Source organism: Neofelis nebulosa, chromosome 9 (assembly GCF_028018385.1).
Source record: "Neofelis nebulosa isolate mNeoNeb1 chromosome 9, mNeoNeb1.pri, whole genome shotgun sequence".
NCBI classification, from domain to species: domain Eukaryota; kingdom Metazoa; phylum Chordata; class Mammalia; order Carnivora; family Felidae; genus Neofelis; species Neofelis nebulosa.
Genome location: NC_080790.1, coordinates 120,044,616 through 120,067,165, shown reverse-complemented (window position 1 = coordinate 120,067,165; position 22,550 = coordinate 120,044,616). Strand labels below are relative to the sequence as shown.

The 22,550-nt window shown below is 42.5% G+C and overlaps 2 protein-coding genes across 3 annotated transcripts in view; one reads left to right on the top strand and one right to left on the bottom strand.

Moving 5' to 3' along the window:
* The window catches only part of RPRD1B (regulation of nuclear pre-mRNA domain containing 1B), a 51,182-nt gene extending 31,464 nt beyond the window's left edge, over window positions 1–19,718 (bottom strand). The window contains exons 1-3 of one of the 2 annotated variants that reach the window (XM_058685570.1): window positions 19,187–19,718; window positions 14,026–14,155; window positions 6,540–6,673 (exon numbers count right to left, since the gene is read on the bottom strand). In XM_058685570.1, the coding sequence (XP_058541553.1) occupies window positions 6,540–6,673; window positions 14,026–14,155; window positions 19,187–19,337 (415 nt within the window). In that variant the 5' untranslated portion in view covers window positions 19,338–19,718. The remainder of the gene's footprint in view (window positions 1–6,539; window positions 6,674–14,025; window positions 14,156–19,186) is intronic. The other variant, XM_058685569.1, reaches the window with a different exon arrangement.
* A 52-nt stretch (window positions 19,719–19,770) lies between these two features.
* TTI1 (TELO2 interacting protein 1) overlaps window positions 19,771–22,550 on the top strand; it is a 44,883-nt gene continuing 42,103 nt past the window's right edge. Inside the window, exon 1 of the mRNA XM_058685568.1 lies at window positions 19,771–19,879. The gene's annotated coding sequence lies outside the window, so the exon portion shown is untranslated. The remainder of the gene's footprint in view (window positions 19,880–22,550) is intronic.

Below are 22,550 nucleotides of genomic sequence, written 5' to 3'. Positions count from 1 at the left end.
CCCAGAGAGGTTAAATAACTCACGTAAAGGTACGTACGACTTTCAAAAATCTGTGCTCTTTCCACTGCAGTCAAATTCCTTAGCGGCACACAATCACTCTCTCATCTGTCAAATGACAGGTCGCCATGCACCTGCCTCAGAACTCTGTGAGTTATAAACAGAAGAACGTACACTTCTTGCCTAATCACTTTCTCCTGGAAAGAAGGATGTAGCTCCTGTTTCTACCTTACACATTAACTCACCAAACTACGCTTGATGTGAAAGCCAAGTCAGTATCACGGGTTCTATTTTTTGTTAATGCTTTGCTCCTCTGTTCTACTAAATATCTGCAACACAAGCAGGCCTCACTTTGCATGATTCTATTATGATGGATTTGCTACCACAGTTTAAACAACACCAGTCCCCCAACGACACGGTCCAAATTTCAGTTACTGTGGCATATTAACTCTGAGTAATTACATAAAGAAGAACTTCACTAACTTCAGTCCACAAATCACTGCATAAATAATACAAATGCATCATGATTGGTGACCACATCACTTCTTCCAAGGTCAGTGGCTGGTCACTGCACAGCTGTTCTTTCAGTTCACACACCACCAGCAAAGCGTTTAGCTGTGTTGTCCCCCAGTGATCAAATGCACATGGCATTTTATAAAAACGATTAGTCAAAACAGGGAACTGGCTGAAAATGACAAAGATGAAAGAGCAGCCCAGAAACTAAAACTAAAGCTCATGACGGAAGCGAGGGGAACGTCATGAGAACTGGAGAAGACGTAGCTGGCGGAGGGGACACTGGTGTTGCCACACCCTTCCAGAAACTCTAGGTCCGCAGCCAGAGTCACCTGGGGAAAGCCAGCCTGTCCACAGAAATGAAGAAAGCGGTTGTGACGAAAAGGATGACCGTGCCCCAGAGGAAGCCAACGCTAACAACACTTCACGCTTCGGGAACTCTCCAACTTATCTCACGACACGGCAGGCACAAAGGCTAAGCTGCCGGAAGCTGATCCAAACTTCTAGGACGCTTGGGGCGCCTGGGTGGCGCAGTCGGTTAAGCGTCCGACTTCAGCCAGGTCACGATCTCGCGGTCTGTGAGTTCGAGCCCCGCGTCAGGCTCTGGGCTGATGGCTCGGAGCCTGGAGCCTGTTTCCGATTCTGTGTCTCCCTCTCTCTCTGCCCCTCCCCCGTTCATGCTCTGTCTCTCTCTGTCCCAAAAATAAATAAAAAACGTTGAAAAAAAAATTTAAAAAAAAAAAAACAAACTTCTAGGACGCTTGCTCCGTACCACGGATGACACAGGGAGGCAAGCTCTGCACAAACCCCTCTTGTTAAGCTCATTACAAAGAAGTAAAACACTTTAATTCTCAATGTTTCTAACGTTTTATGTGACAGCATGCTAGGCAACCATGACTGTTACTATCTTTTCTGTTTCCCTAGAGATTTGTAATGAACAGTGAGTTTTCAATTCTCTGACAAAGAATTCTTAACAGTCATAGAACGATCATAATTTTTCCCATTAAGATCATTTTGCATGGTTTCAGCTCACGTGGTCATTTTTATAGTCCTGCACTATGCAAAATAAGGACAGCTATATTTGTAGAATAATCTAATGGTATATAATTTGCATATGAAGTATCTAACAGTACTAAGCACACACTAGCTGCTAATTAATTAACATGCAGCGTAGAGTATGACCCAAGTAGACACTTGGCCCCCACAGCATCAAAGAGGCCCCTGAGTCAGGAGTCACCAATAAAAAATAAGCACGTGAGCAAAACAATTTTTTAAATATTTTTTGGTTCACTTCCAAGCACCTAGAACAGTGCTCGATTAAATAACTGTTAAATACGCTAAGAACGGTAGAAAAATTACAAAACTTGAATCTTTCAGTTTTCAAACTTCCATACAGAAGTTATTATATATAAAAGCCACACACCGTTTAGTATCTCCGGACATTCAGAATCACTGAATTTGGGCACTGGAAAGCCTTAGATAGATCTATGTCTTTGCTTTCAACCCACCTCGTTTGGGCCCTGTAGCCAAAGTCACCTGCCTCCGAAACTGGAGTGCTTTCTACCACTTCATGCTGCCACTCGCTCACGGCATTACAAGACTGAAATCAAACTAATGAAAATCACAGGCCCATTTCTGTCCTTTGTCCTCCCGGTGGAAGAGGGTGTAATAAGAAAAAACCACGTCATCCTACTTCAGTTCTCTCCTCTTTCCACTTGGAGGACCTATTGGAAATGCATTATCATGACTTCCTCCCTAAGCCTCCTCCTTTCCTGAGCTACCTACCTACTCACACTATGAACACTTCCACTGGCCCCATCTTCCAAGTACATCACCTTGGAGACCACCAAGATCTCTCCCGAAGCTCTAACTTCCAGCAGAGTCTATGCTTCTGAGAGGTACCTTACAGATCTCTCCTGTCTGTTCCTTCCCATTGCCTCTTATCAGTAATGTGGCCTTCTCCATGCCTGGTCCAGACCACTGTCCCAACTGGTCTCCCTGCATCTGGTCACTCCTTTTTCAACTCAGACTATACTCTTATGAAATGAAATCACCCACTGCACCTCTCTCTCTGCTCAAAACCCTGTAATGGCCTCTAACGATGTGACAGTAATCAATGCCTACTAGTGGTAACCGCACGAACCATCATCTCCCTCTACGTCCACAGCACTTGGCCCTTGCTACTTTGGCCACTGGCAGGCACGGGCCTTATCTCTCTGATAGAAACATTAAGCATCTTATTTCTTTACATTCCTATAATACCTAGGAAAGTGTCAACAGACCCAAGCTGGAAACCTCTTGAAAGCAGAGGCGGCACAGAGCTTGGAAGATGTTAGTGCTGTGCCAAAAAGGACTATATTGCTTCCATTTACACTAACAGGACAGCCTGCTCTGGTAACTCTGCCCTGATTCATCTGTACAAAGTCAGCAGTTACGACGCCTGGGATTCTCAAGCCAGCCAGGCAGCTATTAAAAACAGCCTAGGAAATCTGTCAGTCAACAGCATACCCTCCCACTATCAATTCAGCTTCCGACCACAGTATTTACACTTCACTTTGGACTTATTCAACCACTCTGTTGCAGGCAGGGCAAACACTACGGATGGCTCCAATCTGCCTGTCCTCATATCGTATACCGTCTATTCTATTCTATTCTATTCTATTCTATTCTATTCTCCAACCTGTCCCTGTGTCTCTAGGGGCCTTGTACTTGGCTAACATTCAAGTAATCCTGGTTACCTAAGCATTTATAATGTGTCTCTTGGAGACCTGACTGTGATAGAATTTCACACACTATAGCAGACTATGAAATTAATTTTAAGGCAAAAAGCCTGAAAGCCCCCAAATCATTTTACGAAATGCAGTCATCTACCTGTAAAGCTAGGTCTTCCAGACAATCCACCTGAAATTTTCTGGGATTAAAAAACAAGCAGAAAAAACCCCAAACCCACAGATCTTATGTTACTTTTAGAATGAAAAAGAATCAGGAAATATTGTTTACAACAGCTCCCTCATTCTTTGTTCTCTCCCTGCAAAATAAAGGCAACTTTTAAAAGAAGCATATCAAACTTTACTCACAGAAAGATCCAAAGCAAAGGTCTGCTGCTGGAGGTACCATCCTGAAAGCACTCATCAGTACCGTCTAATCGAACTAAGTGCCCAGGTCCAGACCTGAACACCTGGGGACGCTGGGCCTGGAGCTCGTGCTCTTAACCACTATGCCTTCTCGTCTTGCACAAAATCTGGGGGACTGAAAATACTAAGCCTCTTCCTGTGTTTGCCACTGGCTCATACTGAGAAACTTAGAACATTACATATTAAAACCTCAATCAAATAAAAGTCATATCGCCACTTTGTTAATAACATCTCACCTCCGTTATCTCAAATAACCCTCACCACAACACTATGGGGTATTAATACTAACAGACACATGGTACAGTGAAGAACCCAAAGCTCAAGAAGTCAAATGCTATGCACAAGGTCACAGAGGTCGGAAGTAACAGAGCTGGGATCCATACTCTGGAAGTCTGGTTTCAAATCCTTGCTCTGAAGAGCTAAATTAACTATATTAAGGTCCAGGAAAGTTGGGTGACGTACTCATAATAAACTCATATCCTAATTTAAGTCTACTGAATCCATGTGTTTTAAGAAAACAGGCTTTGGGGCGCCTGGGTGGCGCAGTCGGTTAAGCGTCCGACTTCAGCCAGGTCACGATCTCGCGGTCCGTGAGTTCGAGCCCCACGTCAGGCTCTGGGCTGATGGCTCGGAGCCTGGAGCCTGTTTCCGATTCTGTGTCTCCCTCTCTCTCTGCCCCTCCCCCGTTCATGCTCTGTCTCTCTCTGTCCCAAAAATAAATAAAAAACGTTGAAAAAAAAAATTAAAAAAAAAAAGAAAACAGGCTTTAAAGTCGTATAGACCTAAACATGAATTTTCCACTTACCAATTTCTTTTCTAAATCCTTCTACAACCGTAGGATACTGTGTGATTCATGTGTGACTTAAGTAAATGAAATTCCACGTAGTCGAGCGACAGCTTGAGTATTCCCACGAACAGAGAGACAACTTTAGAACACCTGGGGAGACGGGTATATAAACCCAAGAAACTTCCAGTTCTAAAACAAAATTCCTAAGCTCTAAACTCTAGAATTGTCTCCAGACAAAGAAATATGAATCAAAGCTGAAAATATAAAAGGACAATTTGAATTCTGAAATAAACTTCTGGAGGACTTATCAATATTTTGAAAGGACTGAGGTAAAATATTTTGGTAACTCAGGTCCAAAGACAACACAAGACCTAACACATATGTTGGAACCTTTAGCTGTGTGCTTCCATGTTTATAGCACAGAGAAAGAGAAATTACCTTCAGATCACCACTGTCCTCCACACAGAGTACTGCTTCGACCGCTGTTAACGTCTAGATGCTCAAAGAAATCAGAGACCCAAAGGAGCTGTTTTCAAATGTACCACTACCATAAACTCGCCAATTCGCCTGGCTGCTCCCTGAGCGCAAACCTATTTCTCGCTCCTCTGCTCAGTCCTACAGCATCTAGCATAGACGTTTACTCAAAGCACACGTCTGGCAAACGCTTGTTGAATTGGAACTCAACTCTTAGTTTCCAACGTTGTCTCGCAGAGCTCTCCTCCTTGCCCAAAGGTGTTCTTAAAAACTCAGCACTGCTTACCAAGGAAATTTAAGAGTAAAGAATGCTGAGTAATTCCCCAACGCTGTGCAGAACACCTCCAAAAGACACGATACAAACACTACCAGAATCCAAAGTGGAAATACCCTACTTTTCAGAAGCTTCCACCAGAGTGACCTCAAAATTATTTTCCATCACCTTTAAGTAAAACGACGACGACCTGCAGTCTGAAAGCACTTACGTCATTCTCACAAAGCCTCTAACTTGGTAGTTTTACAGGAAAGTTGTTCTACCTTGAAATGCATAGAAACTCAGACCTGGGAGAGATCATAAAAGGTATACGATAAAGGGGGGCTGAATGAATGATATTGACACGTCAACTAACCACGGTTAAAGGCCACAGCAGAGGCATGTACAAAGTACCAGAGGAACATGGAGGGAATGGTTACATGTGCCCAGACAAGGTAGGGAAGATGTCAAAATGAGAATAGCATTCTTGAAGAATGAGTTCACCACACAGTGAAAGGGACAGAGGACATTTCAGGCAGAGGTAACACCAGACGCAAAGGAAGAGGTACCAAGAGAACATCCAGAAGGGAAATGGGTATGGCCAAAGACTATGGTGTGTGTGAGGCAATGGCAGCAGAATCTGGGAAAGTAAACTAATTTTAGACTATAAAGGGTCCTAAGTATTATGTTAGCCCTTAGACTTATTCGTCCAGGCGATGAGTTCATGTACAGTCAGCTCAGGTCTGTAGCCCAGAAACATGTCGTGCCATTTCAAAGTAAACCGCAACTAACCATAAACCCAAGAACCACATAATGTTTGATCTTACTCCTCTTTAACGTAAGCTCTTAAGAGTGTGTGAGGTTCACACACTTATGTGTACACACTTCTGGAGGGTATCCTGGGTTCAGTGAAGACCAAAGTCAACTGTAGGCTGCAAACTGGCAAACATCAAAAGTATGTTTCCAAACCACACCAATATCTAATGAAGCCAAGTTCTGAGAGGGCCAAGGGACATATCAGACCCTGTAGGGGTCAGTGGCAGGGCTAGGACAAAACCTCAGTCCGGGGAGTTTCCTAGTTCCCCACAACTAAACAGCATTGTTTTCCTTTCCCTTGTGCAAGGAAAAGTCTCTGCAAGGCAGGAGAGAGCCAAGGAGGATACACGGCAAAGTTAAGGGTGTGAGATGATGAATAGCATGAATACTAGAACCAGGCTTACACGCTGCAAGCACTACATAAATTCTCACCATCATTTATGAGCATCTCTCTGAAGAATCATACAATCGCTGGTGGTTCACAGCAACCCCCACTGCAGCTTTTCATATGTGATTCGAAAGTAGGCAAAGACCAAGAGCTGTAAACATGTGGTGATGTTTCTACCTTTGGGGGGAGGGCTCTTGGAGTCCTCCATAGACAGCTTCAGCTGCTGTATGAACTCGCCGCCATACACACTTCTTTCTTGCCAGATGTTCAGCAATCTTTCTAAAGGTTTTTTACAGCCTTCATCTGCCTCTCTGCCCAGAAAAGACGAAAAGATATATATAAGCTTAAGATGTTTTGCTTTTATTAGGACAGATCTACTTTAAAAACAACAAAAACTGACTAAATGATTGGCATATTTAAAAACAGAAGGACGAGTGAGATACATATCGTGATGAACAGATACCCAAAATTTGACCAGAACTACATTCTTCCTTGGTACACAGAAAAGACAGAGGGATTATGTTATAGAAGTAATCTGTGTCCTTGACCTCCTTTTAAAGATGGGGTAAATAGGGCAACAAGCCAATAGCGGGTTTTTACAGACAATTATCAAAAATTGATCATTTCAATTGTGACCACTTGCTTTTCAGGAAGATATTAATAGAAATGTAGTGCCAGACATTCTGCTGGAAAACAAACCTAAAGGGTCAAAACCTTAAAGGATAGAGAAAAAATGATTTAAAAAAATAAAACATTTACAATGGGGAATAAATTCGCCACCACTAATCAAAGCTAACACAGCAACACCTCTATATGTATAAATAGAATCATACACACGTATATGCCAAGACCGATCTCCACTTAAATGAACTACTGCATACTTATTTTAATTCTGGGTCAGGTCATAGTCCTCATTCACACAAAGGTGTCTAATGGATAATCTTAGAACACACTGAGAATATAGCCCTCTGTAATTTATGTCTGAAAGAAGCTGCACGGTTTTTTTTTCTGATGTATTACACTCTTGAAACAGTATTTTCAAAGAGATAACTGTAACTCACACCCTGCCTGCGAGATGACTGTAACTATGTAACTAGCACTCCGCGTGCAACAGCTGCTTACCAGAAAATGTCAGACAGCAAGTGGAAGAGAATGGGAAGACTTTCTGAAAGGAAAACAAATTCCTCACCATCCACAGTGTTACTATGAATTGTTCTGGTTGGTAACGCTGTCTGGATGTCAGTGATCTTACCCTGAGTGACTTTCAACAAGAAGGGATAAGCTGACATCTTAGTTTCTAAGCCAGTGTCTTTAACATGAACTTCAAGAAGAAATCATACCGAATTCAACAGAGATGGGAACTTCATCCACCCTCAGCCCCGACAGCACTCTTCTAAAACTTACGTTAACAGTCAACATAACGTGAGGGCTCAGCTTGATCTGGTCAGAATGCATTATTTATGAAATATTAGTGGCAAATTTCACTGAATCAGGGCCAAAGTACTATATCAGGGTTCTTACAAAATTGTTTTTGCTCAAACTTTTTTTTTTAGTCAGAGGTGAAGTGAAGGGGGAAAAAAAGGAAACAATTTTCAATGATAGTTTATAAAACTTAGAGATAAGACCTAATTAGCTGATATTTGTGACAAAAACACTTTTATTCCACCTTCTGGAATGAAGTGGAATACAAATGACTTCTCACTTCTTCCTCTGCTGTCCACCTGGTCCAAGCCACTATCATCTCTTGCCAGATGACTGGTCTCCCTGCTTCCACGCTTGTCCTCCTACAAGCTCACCTCAAGCTTTAAAACTTCTAGCTCTGGCCTCAGAGAAGATTATGTCAGTCTTTTGCTCAAAACTGCCAATGGTTTTTCCCTCAGAATAAAACCGAAAGTTCTTAAAAAGCCTACAAAGCCATTCTCAGCAGAGCTTATTATTTCTCTGACCTCACCTACTCTCTCTCTCTCCTTCGCTCGCCAACAGCTACCCTGGCATTCTTGTCGCCTCAGGGCTTTTGCACTTAAAGTTCACTTTGCCTGGAACCCCATTTCCCTACATGGTGGCATGGCTCAGGTATCCTTTCCTAATCTCCCTATTTAAAGTCATGCTCCCGGAGCACCTGGGTGGCTCAGTCGGTTAAGCGTCCAACTTGGGCTCAGGTCATGATCTTACAATTCGTGGGCTGGAGCCCAGGGTCAGGCTCTGTGCTGACAGCTCAGAGCCTGGAGGCTGCTTCGGATTCTGCGTCTCCCTCTCTCTCTGCCCCTCCCCCACTCATGCTCGGTTTCTCTCTCAAAAAATGAATAAACATAAAAAGTTAAAAATAATTATTCTCCCTACTCCATTAACTTAGCTTCTGATAAGCTACAGAGCTGACTTGTTTATATTCTGTCCATTTGGATGTAACTTCCACAGGGCCAAGCGATTTGTCTTCTCAGACCCCCACTGCTACCCACCCTAGAACAGGCACAATATCTGTCTATTTGTAATCTTTTTTTTTTGAAAATTTTTAGATAGATTTCAGTAGGCCATACAAATAGTTACCTTTCAGCAGCCATTTTCCCACAACAAAGCCACCGGGTCAGACACCAGCTAAACAACTCCTCTGGGCCTTCAATGAGGTTTAGGAAACACTGTGCTTGGAATACAAAGAACAAGGCCCAGGGCCTGACCCATTGGCCCCTTCCCTTTCCAGACCCCAACGTGGGCTTCGCATTCTAGCAGCACTCAACCATACGTATCTTCTATTCAGAACTTGCTCCCTCTTGCCCACATGCCTTTGCTCATGCCATCTCCTCGAAAGCAGAACAAGGTGAAGAGGGAGAAGTTGTGGGTAATATATAAGATGACTTAAGTATATAAGAAGTACATGGAGCAGAAGAATCTGGAGGGAGAGAGTGGAATTAGATTACGAGGGCCCCGAACGTCATATTAAGTATGTGGCCTTTATCCTGAAGGCAATGAGAAATCACTGATGAGGTCAAATGTATGGTTTAGAAAATAAAATAACTAGTATAACCAAATCACAACTAATCAGAACTTAATTAACTGGTTGATAATTTTAACACACAATCTGTTCTCTGCAAATTCTCTGTTCACTTAAAGAGAAACCTATCATGACAAATTCTTATCAAGGATTTAGTTAAGGAGCCAGGGGACCACAATGCAGACTAAATATTTGGGACTCCATTTAGACTAAGAATGACTCGCGGTCCAGCTTCGACCACGACACTATATGCAATGGAAACTGATACACAAACCTGTAATAACCAAGTCATTTTTAAAAGGCTTTTACCACTAAAGGCGAAAGCCAAAAGGGGGCTCTAGTTAAACTGGTGAATGTAATTAACCAGGATAGGCTAATCCCTGAAGCAATGTAGTAAATGAAGATTTTGCCCGCTAAGTTTCAAAGCTCCAGATACAACAGTCAAGAAATCTTTTTACTCATGAGGTTTTGCCGTAAGCAGCTCAAGTGAACTGGAAATCCCGTTAGCACTTGGAATGAGGTACAACTAAAGCAATAAAGTAGTTTTATATATCAGACAGAACTATCTTTCCAGGTTGCACTAACTCCATTCTAAACTGAGAAATCTTTAAGTGAAAAAGACACCAAAAAGTCCTTGCCATTAATCAATGAATAAGTGGAAAATGATTACTAAATACATATATAACTTATGTTAAACACAAATTAGTATGCATTTCAATTCCGATTATAAATCCAATCGCTGCAAAACTGATCTGAAAAGTGCAAACTGTGCATTATACACAGAATTGTTGCTTGAAATGTCAGCTGAGGCCTTGCCAAGTCAGCTTGGGGCCTTTTCTTCTTCTGGCACTTCCTTGGTATACTCACCATAATCTGTGTGTTCCCGTCTTGTGCCAGGCACAGTAGCACTGTAATAGGCCTACTAAAGGCAGGAATTCTTTCTAAATATCCTCAGCACTTCCAACAGAGCCTCATGTGAAACTGGAGCAGAAATGTTCCGCTGCCAATAGCTCAGAAAAGAATTAGCATAGCAAGCCTGAGACCGTTACCCTTAGAAAAGGCCTGCTCACCAGGCTGGCCCTTGGCTGTCACCTGGAAACTTGGGTTTCTGGAGCGTTCTTGCAATTTCCTAACTGATAATCAGGGTAGTTTACTGTGCCTAAACTGTTTGTGCAAACAATGTAATTTATGCTGAATACCTGCTTTCTTTCTGGGAGTCTGGAATTTTGGCAGAGAGTATCTGTGGCTAACGCCAATAAAAACCCTAGGCGCTGAGTCTCTAATGAGCTTCCCAGGTACACAACACTTGACACGTGTTGTGGCAATTCAAAGATGGAGGAATTCAGTATGTTTTGTGTGACCCTGCTGTGAGAGGACTCTTGGAAGCTTATACCTGGTTTGCCCTGGACTGTGTCCCATGCACCTTTTCCTTTGCTGATTTTGCTTTGTATACTTCCAATGTAATAAATCACAGCTGTAAGCAAGACTATACGCGGAGTGCTACGAGTCCTCCTAGCAAGTCTCCAATCCTGGAGTATCCGTGGCGATCCATGACACAACAGTAAATAAATATGTATATGGTGATAACCTCAAATGTATGTCTCCAGAAGTTAATTTCCTCCTCAGCTTCAGACTATTTCATCCATCTGCCTATCTGGCATCACTCCTTGGAATATCTACTAGCCATCTCAAACTTAACGTGGCCAAAACAAACCTTCTGACTTCCTCTACCATATCTTTGCCCCTCAAAAACCTAGAAATAATCGGATTTCTCTTTTCCTTTACTACCAGCTCCCACAAATCCTATCAGTTTTTACGGGGGGGGGGGGCAGTCAAATACATCCACAAAGTAAACACTGGATAAACTAGAAGCTATTACTATCTTCTCACTGCTTCTGAGTCCTGGCCATTGTCACCTCTAGCCTGTAGTAGAGCAATATCCTTCATCCTCACATCCCTGCCCCTCCCTTGGCCTTTATAACCCATTCTCCACACCAAACCAGAGAGACCTTTTAACAATGTGATGGAATACATCATTCTCCTGCTTAAGACTCCGTCACTGACATCCCGTCAGAACAAAATCCTCTCTCCCAAGGCTTACAAGACTTACGTGACGGGAACCTGCCTGCCCCTCTGATCTTATCTGGATGCCACTTTTCCCTTTCTCAGCGCAGTTGCTCTAACCACACTGGCCCTCTTAACACGCCAAGATTACTCCTACCTTAGGTTCTTTTCAGCAGCTGTTTGCTCCTACTTCATGGATGATTACCTCAAATCCCATTTCCTTAGAGAGCTCTTCCATGAACACACTAGAAGGGATCCCACTCCAGAATGTCATTCTATCTCATTATGTCCATATCATCACTCTCTGAAAGCATCTTGTTCATTTATTTGTCCTTGCCTGCCTTGTTCACTGCAGCTTCTCTAGTGTCTGCATCGGTACTTGGCACACAGAAGGCACTCCGATACATGTTGAATGAAAAACAAAGTGCACAGCTATCTCCAAACTGAGAAGACAATAAGAAGGCCTTGTGTGGAAAAAAGTTCAAAGTCTAGCTAATTAAACTACTATTCAAATTAAATCTAACCTAGGAGCTTGGTAGCTTCCTCTGACTTGAGAGGTTTGGTTTTGAGGGTTTTTTGGGGGGCAGGGGGTGCTGAGGGGGTGGAGTGAGGAAGTAGGAAATTACCATAAAGAGATTCTTTTAATCAATTTCGGTCGATATTAATGGGTCCCCTATCTTTGTTCATCAACTGGGCAACGAAAACCAGACCGAGTACTTCTTACTACAGGTAAGGCACGTCAGGATTGAAGTGGAGAAGCTGACTCTTCTGTTCCAAAAATGGTGGAAGGGGCTTGGAAACATGGGGACCCTGAACCTAATACCCAAGAAGGACATTATACTAGAAGAATGCAAAAAAAAAAAAAAAAAAAGAAAAAAAAAAAAAAAAAGGAAAAAGGAAAGGGAAAAGAAAAAAAAAAAAAAAAAAAGGACCAGGTTTACTTTCCGCATAATGCCACAGAATCTGCCAAGACATTTTTAAATAAAAAATGTTATGTTTACTATCCTTACAGGAAATTATTTTAGTCAATTTCCTATACCCTAATTAATTCATTCAACAAAGATTTACTGAATCCTCCCTGTACCAGGGCAGACCACAATGTTGCCCAACTCCGGGACACCAATCCCATCAAGGCTACATAAATGGTATTCCCTAAAACTATGCAACCTGGCAGCTCTGTGCCAGACCGTTTACCAGGTGCCCAGGATACAGCAAATAAAAAACAAATGGTCCCTCTTGTCACATAGTTTCTGATTTAACATATACCCACGAATGAACAAAGACTGGGGACCGGGCATCAGACTACGTACTTTCGAACAGACTGGTGTACTTCAGCCCCACAACAACTTCAGCGAGACAGGTGCTGTTGGCCCTTTCTAATCAGTTAGGAAACTTGGGCTCCAAAAGCTAAGTAATACATCCCAGGTCACTCAGACAGTGCTGGAGGTAGAGCTACAGCCTAAGAAACTGAACTACGTCTCCTCAAAACAAGAAAATGCCTGGCTCCTATCTCAGATAGCTTTTCTGGCAGTCTTTTCTAAGTTTACTCTGTTACAAGGATTCAGGATTGTTTCAAGATTGTAATGCATTCTGCTTCTTCAGTGCCCATGTTCATTAAAAGAAAGAGCCAGCCAAGGAGCTGGCAAACAAAAATCTTTTTCCCACCTCTAGAAAACTAGATGTCATTTGCTTCTTTTGGATTTCTCATTTTATTCCTTCAAACCTGTCAAATCTTTCGTGAAATGCTGGAGCCATTTACACATTTAAGGCCTTTCACTTACACTTTAGATCTACAACAATTTTGTTTAACCAGTCGGTCTCCTTTTTGGTCTTCCCAATTTCCTTTCGCAAAGATTTTTTTTTATACGTCTGCTAATATTCTAGTGAAAAACAGTTTTTCTTTGCTCCTCCTGGGCACCCAACTTGGGTCTACAGGAAGCAGTTTGTTTTTAAATAACTAAAAATGATTTATAAAAGTTCTAATCAAATGTATTTTCTGTGATATTAGCTACACGTGTGCTCTATGCTCTAGTCCTCTCGTTCACAAAAAAAAACAGAAGAGATTTAATATGATATAGCCAGAGCAAATATCTACTTTTCACACTAATAATTATCTCTATTGTTATAGTAATGACTACTATTTTTAGTAAACTAGACCTCTAGACATCTAGAAGAAGGAAAGAAGGGAGGAAAAATGAAGGCATAAGCAACTAATATCTTGCTATTAAGGTTGTGTTACTGGAAAGTTTCCACAAACTCTTTAGCTTTGTTTTCTGACCATAAACTAATGAGACAACTTAGTCAAACCAAGGAAAACACCATATTCAAGAAATGAGTTCAATAAATGAATATATTTAGGGTAAAAAATGTTCTACAAGTGCTAGACTCAATCTCTTCAATGCATCAACATGTTCACATGTCTGAAATAGTTCTTAAGGGTGCAACAAAACATAAAATTATAATTTGGCCTCTGCAACACTGTAAAGCACATCCCTGTAAAATATGAAGTTGTCAATTTACAAAGGTTATCCCAGAAAAGGAAAGAACAATAAAGAGGAAAGGGTAATGCATTTAAATACCAAACAAAACAAACAAAAAAACCAGACAACATACCTGGCAACATGAGAAAAAGCATCCACAAGGACAGATTCAAATTCTCTAGTGAATTCAGGTCCTTTCCTTTTACTGTTTTGGATGACATCATTCGCTAAGTACAAAAAAGTAAGCTTTCTATTTGATTTGGCTGGAAAAAAGGAAAAAAAAAGATAATTTAACTTTCGCCAAGGAAATGCTCAATCCACAATTCTTCTGCCCTAAAATACTCCCAAAGAAACTAAGATAAGCATTACCTACCTGAGATCAGGGCTCCTTTATGTTTGAAAAAACAACTTAAGTAACTTTTTGACATCTCTAACAAAACAGGTTTGAGAATACAATTTTGAAACAAAACAAGAATGGGCCATTTTCATTTCTGTGATATTTTAACAGGAATAATTGACAGTAAAAATAAAGATAATCCAAAGAAAATTCCTACAGGAGAAGCAGTCAACATTCTCAAGAAGACATATTAAAATCAAGGTTTTCATTTATTTTATTGCAAAGATAAGCATTTCTAATTCACTATTAATTATCAAATCCTGCAGAATGAAAGACTGAGCTAGGTGAACTAGGTTTCAGTTTTAAAGCAGATTCTTGTAATTTATGTTCCTATGGTGAGAATTTCTCTTTGGACGTTCCAATAACAATAATCAGCCAATGATACCAACTTTATAATCCAGAAAAATCTCTAGGTGCGCCAATGGATATTTACCTCAAATACAAATATATTATTAATGCTACGTTATTACTGAAAACTTAAAGATGTCTGAATTCTGGATACGCAAAATTATGGCTCCCACAAAAACTGTAATTCTTCTCTCTTATACATATTAAATGTAGTATTTTCTATTACTCTATATGGTATCATATATTAAACCATAAAAACCTCATGCACTGTGTCTGAGTTACAGTTGCTTGGGGGAACATTACTGAATTTCCTGGCTTCTATGCACATAACTTCTCAACCGTAAAGTTACATCACTATCATTCTTGGTCCCAGTTTTCTTTTAAAGGAAATAAATAAGAACACAATCAGACAGTCCAAAACACTACGTTTTCTCTCATGCTAAAATACCTGAAAAACTCAAACAAGCCTTATAGAACCTTCACACACCTAAATAGCTGGTCCTTACTCTACTTGTTCTCAGAAACCACCTGTTTCTTTTGAAATGCACACAGCATGCATAAATTCTGACACAGCAGGCATAAGATGTGACATTTTAAAATATAGCTACAGAAGAATAAACAAAGTTAAAAACAATCTTTAAAGTATGTATTCATAAAATTAAATATGGATATCCTGAGTTACATTAACCTTCTGGTACTAACCTAGTTTAACATGGCTAACTGATGATAATATGTAAACCTGGAAGTATCTTTAACTATTCTAATTATTACTCAAAAGCAGATGGAAAAGTGTCAACAGTTACAATATTCTACTCTCGCTACAAAGGTATCGTTATGGCAAAGGCTGTTCTTTTTTTTTAAAAAAGCAAACCTCGTTCTGGGATGTTGCAACAAGTAAAACCACCAAGTCTAATAATGCCACGAGTTAACAGATTCAACTTCAACAAAGCAAATTGGACTATGTGAAGCTTTACAAATGCCATGTATTTTATGTTTAAAAACTCAGAATCCATTGTATAAAATGTCAGTTTGGACAATTAAGACGTGATACATTTTTCAGTACTACAAACACGATAGCCAAGAGGCCAGAGAGCCGAAGTTTTTCACTATTTACATTGCCAATGAATTTTCATCATCCTCAAACTTTGCAATGAGGATTTATTTAGCATGAAACTTTATCCCTCCACATCCAGCTTCTTGAAGCCAACATAAGTACCACGTGTGTAAAGGTGCTATGACAAAGCCCAGAGCACCTGAACACACACACCCTCCACTCTAGTCCCAGGTGACAGACAACTCACTTGTTCAGATGTCTTTCCAATATGACAAAATAGATCCTTTCACAGCCTAACTATGCCCATTCCAAATGAGCAGAACAGTTATTAAGCAAAATTTATATGGTTAACTGACGAAAAAAATGTCACGTTTAGCTGGTTTTGACATCCAAAACAGGAAAAAAAGGCCTGTTTTTCTGCACTCAAGGCAACATACAAAAACATTACTAAAAAAATATTCGTCCAAGAGCATTTTACATATAACTTCTCCATAAAGGGAAGTTCTACCTAGAATGAAGCCCAAAGGGATAAATAAGAATTATTTCTATTATTTTATCAAAATTCCTATTATTTTATCAAATTCTTATTATTTTATCAAGAATAAAAGTAGTATTTAAGCAAAACACAAAGTAATTTCTTTAAATCCTGTAATACTTTGAAGGTGACTCACAGATAGTCTGTGAATACCTCAGGGAAAATGACTTGACCATCGATTGAACTGTCCACTTCTAAAGACTCAGGGTGGGCCAGAATCTAAGAGGCTAGACGTTTTCAACATAAGGGCACAAAATCTTTTTCCACTTCAGTGTGGGGGCATGCTCAATTCATGATCCTGATGCTTGGAGGAGCATCCCCTACCTTGGCACTATCCAATATGGCAGCCACTAGCCACAGATAGCTACTGAATACTTCAATTGTAACTAGCACAATTATTTAAAACGGTAGCTCCTGGGGCACCTGGGTGGCTCAGTCGGTTAAGCGTCTGACTTCAGCTGAGGTCATGATCTCATGGTTCACGGGTTCAAGTCCCCTGCTGGGCTCTGTGCTGACACCTCAGAGCCTGGAGCCTGCTTCAGATTCAGTGTCTCCCTCTCTCTCTGCCCCTCCTCCACTCACGCTCACTCGCTCTCTCTCCCCAAAAAATGAATAAACGTTTAAAAAAATTTTTCTTAATTAAAAAAAAACACAAAAAAACTCCAGTTCCTTAGTCACACATTTCAAGTGTTCAACAGCTACATGTGGCAAGTGACCACCTTGTTGGACAGCACGGATATAAAACATCCCACAGAAAGTTGTATGAGGTAGTGCTGTTTGGATCCTTTACTCAACCATGAAAATGATGTCAGAGACCACAACTGAACTCCTAACCTATTTTTAAACTGTAACAGGCACTATGGTAAATCCTACTAGCGTGGCAAAGAAACAAGAAGGCCTAGTTTCTCCCTCAAAACACAAATCTAGTGAAAAAGCCAGAACTAGTAAGAATGAAATAAATGCTAAATTAACGTGACAGGGGGTGGGATACAGTGACTAATTCTAATAAACAAAAGTGCTATGGGTTTGGTTGGAGTCAGATGATCACCTTCACTTATTAATGGGCACCAAGGCAGTGGGTATTTGAAAGCACGAATTTTGGCATCAGAGGGCTCTAGGCTTATGCCCCAGCTATAATCTCTCAGTATCTTTACCTTCTCATCTGTAAAATGGGAGATAATAATGCTAGCCTCCTTAAAACAGTAGGCTCCATGAGATTAGGATCATATAAAATTAGGGTGAAAGGAGCTTCATAAATGAATGCACTCTGTTACTTTCCATAAGTCAAATAGGATGAGGTGGGGAATCAAGAAGGCTTCACAAAAGTGACATCTGAGATGGACTTCGACCTCTCTGAGGTCCCTGTAGAGGTGATTCACATCTCGGATGTTGGAAATAGTATCTGAATGGCACAGTGGGGTACAAAAAGGAGGATCTGGGGGGCTCCAGGTTCTAGCCCCCAAATGCCCAGAGGGGACCCCATCTCAGTACAGCACGTGATATCTGGAGGGAGGGAGGGGAGTCTCTGCTACAGGGCTAGAACTGGGTCTCCGGAAAGAATTCTGGAATTTGGTGCCTGACAGCCTGATGTAGTCTAAGCCTCCCCAGTTCTGAGGCCTTGAAAATACTTAACCACGTAGGTGGGATCTCCACCTCAGAGACAGGAGAAGCACATGTAAAGCTACTTCCTATACTATGGAGGGCCTACGACACAGAGCCTGTCCACAATTGCTCTAAGGTTCATTGCCTCAGCTTTCTGCTATGCAATTGTCAGGGTAACAGCTGTAAAGGTGCCTATCCTTCCCCATCGAGCTGTACGCACTTGAAGGCAAAGACCCTGCCTCACGCGGAGTAATTAGCAGTCCCATTTCACCATTGCTTATGAAATGCCTACACTGTGCCTGACACCAAGCCAGATGTTCATCCGCACTATCCTGTTTACTGTTTACTCCTTGCCACAGCCAGTTGTTTGAGCCTCAGTTTTTCCTCATCTGCAAAGTTCCCACTCCAGAGAACTCTGAGAGAATTTAAAAAATGGCAATGTATGTGAAGGTACCAGTACTGCACCTGGCACATAATTAAAGGCACAGCAAATATCAGTCTTCATCATACCCACTTTATAGGTAAGGAAACTGAGGGTCAGAGAAGCTAAGCTACCGGGGTCAGTGAATGGCAAAATCAGGCTTAAATTCCAGGCAGTAGGCCTTTGGAGCCAACGTGTTATCAAGCACCCGGCTCAGTGCCTGGTACATAACAGGCTGGGCTCAATGAATGAATGTCAGATCCTGAGCAGGGTCCAGAATCAATGAAAGATGCATGAGAAGAGAGGCCTAAGAGATAAGGTCTAGGTAGTGTGGCCTCTTAACCGCTCTACAATGGGGGTAACTGTACCCACTTCACAGAGCGGGTCTGAGTGCGAGGATATTAGTAAAGTTCTCAGCATAGTGACTGGCACAGAATAAAGGCTCTGTAAGTGGCAGCTATCTTTGTCCTCGTTTTACAGATGAGACAACAGAAGCACAGGGAGATGAAGACACTAGCCCAATATCATGCAACCAATAAGGGGCTAAGCCAGGACTTGATCTAGGCAGTCTTACTCCAGAATCCTCTGGCTCCTACTCCAAATGCCCAGCAAAGCGCCTGGCACACAACAGCCTTGGGCCAGTACCTTCTACAAGGGTGTCGAGATAATAATAGTCACAAGTGGCAGGAGGAGCCGAAGGGGAAACGGGCCGGATGAACTGGGAGTCTGGGAACCTCAGACAAGTACCTTAAACCTTCCCGGGCCTCAGTTTCCTTCTCCGAGAAATGGGAATAACACTGTCTCCAACCTCAGAAGTGCAATCAGAGGCCGGGGCTTGGAAAGCAAGCCTCCACTAAGAAGCTAGAGGGGCCTCGGCAGTGAGCCGAGGAGAGGACAATCCAGGGGAGTCCCAAGGGGCTACAGAGGGGGTGTTTACCTTTGCGGAGCTCGCGGTGCCACACGGAGACGATGGGTCCCGCATGCTTGCGGTGGTGTATGAGCCACAGGGACAGGGTTTGCACGCTCTGTTGAGAGTTGCTCAGCTCCGAGAGCTTCTTCTCCAACGCCGACTCGGAGAAGGAGGACATGGTGGCGGCAGAGAGGCCCTGCAGGGAGCGGCCTGGGCCGCCCAGTGCGGCGGGAAGAGCAACGGCGCGAGGCCGGGGTCTCACCTGACGGCTTACGGGGCTCTTTACTGACTGACAGACGGCCAGAGGGGTAAGGAGGGGGGAGGGGATGGGTCTCCGCAGTAACAGCCACCCGCGCCGCCGCCACAAGATGGCCACCGACCTCTCACCCCGCCGTGAGAGCAGGGTCAAAGGGCAAGGGCCGGAGTAGCTGCGCACCGAGAGGTGTCGGGGCTACAGAAAAACGCCCTTTCAGTGGCGGCGGCCTCTCTGAAGTTCGCTTAGGGCACTTCGAAAGGAACAGACGAGGAGAGAGGCGCAGTTCTACGGCCTCCGGAAGGCGCTTTGACCGCTCGCAGCCGCACGCAGGCGCAGTGAATCTCACCGGAACCCTTTCTCCCGCTCCCGCAGAACCTTTCTGGCGCTGTACGGCGCGCTAGTTAGAACGTCACTTCCGGCGGGGCCGAGGAGGCGGGAGAGTGAGGGAAAGGCTGGAAGACGAGGTAAGGGAAGAGTGGCGGGAGCTAGAGGGAACTCAGCAACCGGGAGCCCTCGGAGGGGGATTCCGAGGGAGCACTCCTGCTGAGTGAGCAGGACCAGGTACGGGAGCGGGGGGGGGGGGGGGGGGGCGGGGGCGGCTTTCTCCCTAACCTGGCGGGCCCCAGGCCGCGCTCTTCTCCGTATACGTTCCGCTGTCTGGCTGTCCCCCCCCCCCCAAATCTTCCTTTTGGTTCTGCCAAGCCACCCACGTGCACTTTTCAAGGCTTGGCTCTTGCTGTTCTTTCTTCAAGGGTGACGCCCCTTTTCTCACCTGGGGTGCTCCCACTCAGCCTCCAGGACTACCCTTTAATGTCCAGTTCTGACGTTCAGTCTGTGACAGCACCACCATAAAACACCGTCGTGCCCTTAATTTGTTGGCTTCGTTCGGGAAATTACATGCTGCCCTGGCCCTGTGGGGGGGTCCTTTCGATTGTTTCTCAAATTTAAGTAACATGTTAACTTTTTTGAGGGTGGGGGCAGGGAAGTCAGTGGTTTCATTGACCTCCTTTAGAGCACTATTTGAGTCTCTGACCCCTTTACCTATTTTTTAAAAGTTTTAAAGTCCAGTTATCAAATCCGTGAAGAAATTTGTCTTTCTCACTGCTATGGGGGTGGTGGTAGGGAGTCAGGTTATTGTAGACATAACCGAGTTTCACATTTTACTGATTAGTGTGGAATTAACCAGTAATGGGCAAACTCCAGTTAAGAAACATTCTTCTAGTTGGTGACTGTTTTTTCTGTCACTGCACCGTATTGTAGTTCTTTGTTCAGATGCTTTGACTCTCTTCTAGACTAGAATCATCATAATTGTAGCCAACGTAGTGAGCAGTTGCTAGGGGCTAGACACTTCACACGGTAACTCATTTAATCCTCATGGCAAAGCTATAAGGTAGTTATTATGTTATTCTCATTTGGCAAATGAGGAAACAGACAGACGTTAGGTGGCCTACCCAAGATTACATAACTAAGATTGGAGGGAAAGGACTGCTTCTTAACCTATTTTCTCATCCCACCACTTTATTTAAAGCTGATTGAGGAAATTAATATAAAAAAGGTGAATAGCCTAAAATCATACAGTTAATATCTAGTCATAATTGTAACCAAGGGCCTTTGAGTCCAAATGTAGACCATGTTTCTATATTGAATAGCACTGTCATATACTGAACCCTTTTATACCAAGTCACTTTGTATTAAGCACATTACATACTTGGTTTTATTTAATTCTTAACAACAGTTCTGTGGGATGAGGATTATTACCACTATTTCAAAGATGAGAAAACATGAAACAGGGGTGAGTAATCTGTCCAATATCACTTGGACATGGAAAATGACAGAGCTAGGAGTCAAATCGAGGTTATCTGATGTCCAATCCCGAAGTCTTCACTCCTGAGCCAGTGATTCATTCTTCCAACAAATATCTTTCAACAAATAATTGTTGAGCACCTATGTCTGAAGCACTATTTTAAGCAAACAGGATCTGTGTCCCAGGAAGCTTACCTTCTACAAGGGAAGATAGATGGAAAAAACATGCGAATATAAAATAAGTCAGAAAGCGATATCTACCTTGAATGAAAATCAAGGAGGGCGAGGAATGGATTTGTGGGAGGATAGGAGTCTGTTTTATATGCGGGTCAGAGAAGTCCTCCCTGATAGGATGACATTTGATCAGAGCCTTGAAAGAAATGAGAGAACAAGCCATATACTGTATGTGGAATGTTGTTCCACGCAGAGGGAAAACCAAGTACAATTGTTAGACCGCTGTTGGCATTTTTGAGGAACAGCAAGGAGGATGGTAAGGCCGGAGTGATAATGAACCAGAAGGCTAGAAATGAGCTCAAAAAAGCAGCCATAGACCACATGACATGGACCACATCATGTGGGAACTTGTAAGCAATAGTAAGAAATTTGGATAATACTCTGAATTACATCAGAGTTCACTGAACACTTTTGAACAAAAGAAGAACGTTGTGGCTGTTGAGTAGAAAATAGCAAGGGTGCACGGGCCGAAGCGGGAAGACCAATTCAGCAGCTGTTGTGATAACCTAGGTGAAAGGTGAAGACCAGGTGGTGAGAGAGGGTCAGATTCTGGAGATAGGAATCTGGGGATTTTGTCTTTTAGAGGAAGACTGGGACTTGCTGACAAATTAGATAAGCGATCTAAAACAAAAATGAGTTTATGTGGTGCCAAAGGTTTTCTCCTAAGCAGCCGTAAAAATGGGAGATTGCGTTTACTGAATTGCAGAAAGAGATGGTTTGAGCAGTGAAAGCAGGAGTTTAGGTTTGTACGTGTCCAGGTGGAAATGCCTCCCCAAGTAGAAGTGTCTCCATAGGCAGCGGGGTTTATAGGTCTGGAGTTTAAGGGAGAGATCTGATGGAGATGGAGATATATGTGGGAGTCATAAGGGGGAATAAGTGGAGAAAGAAACAGGCCCAGTGACTGAGTCCTAGAACACTTCAACACTTAGAAGTGAACGACGAGGGGGATATAATCATGTGATTTTTTTTTTCTTTAGCCCATTAATGCCAACTGCACTGATTGATTTTCAAATATTGAGTCAGCCTTCCATCTCTAGAATAAAACCTACTTTGTCATAGTATATAATTGTTTTTACATGCTGCTGAGTTGTATTTTCT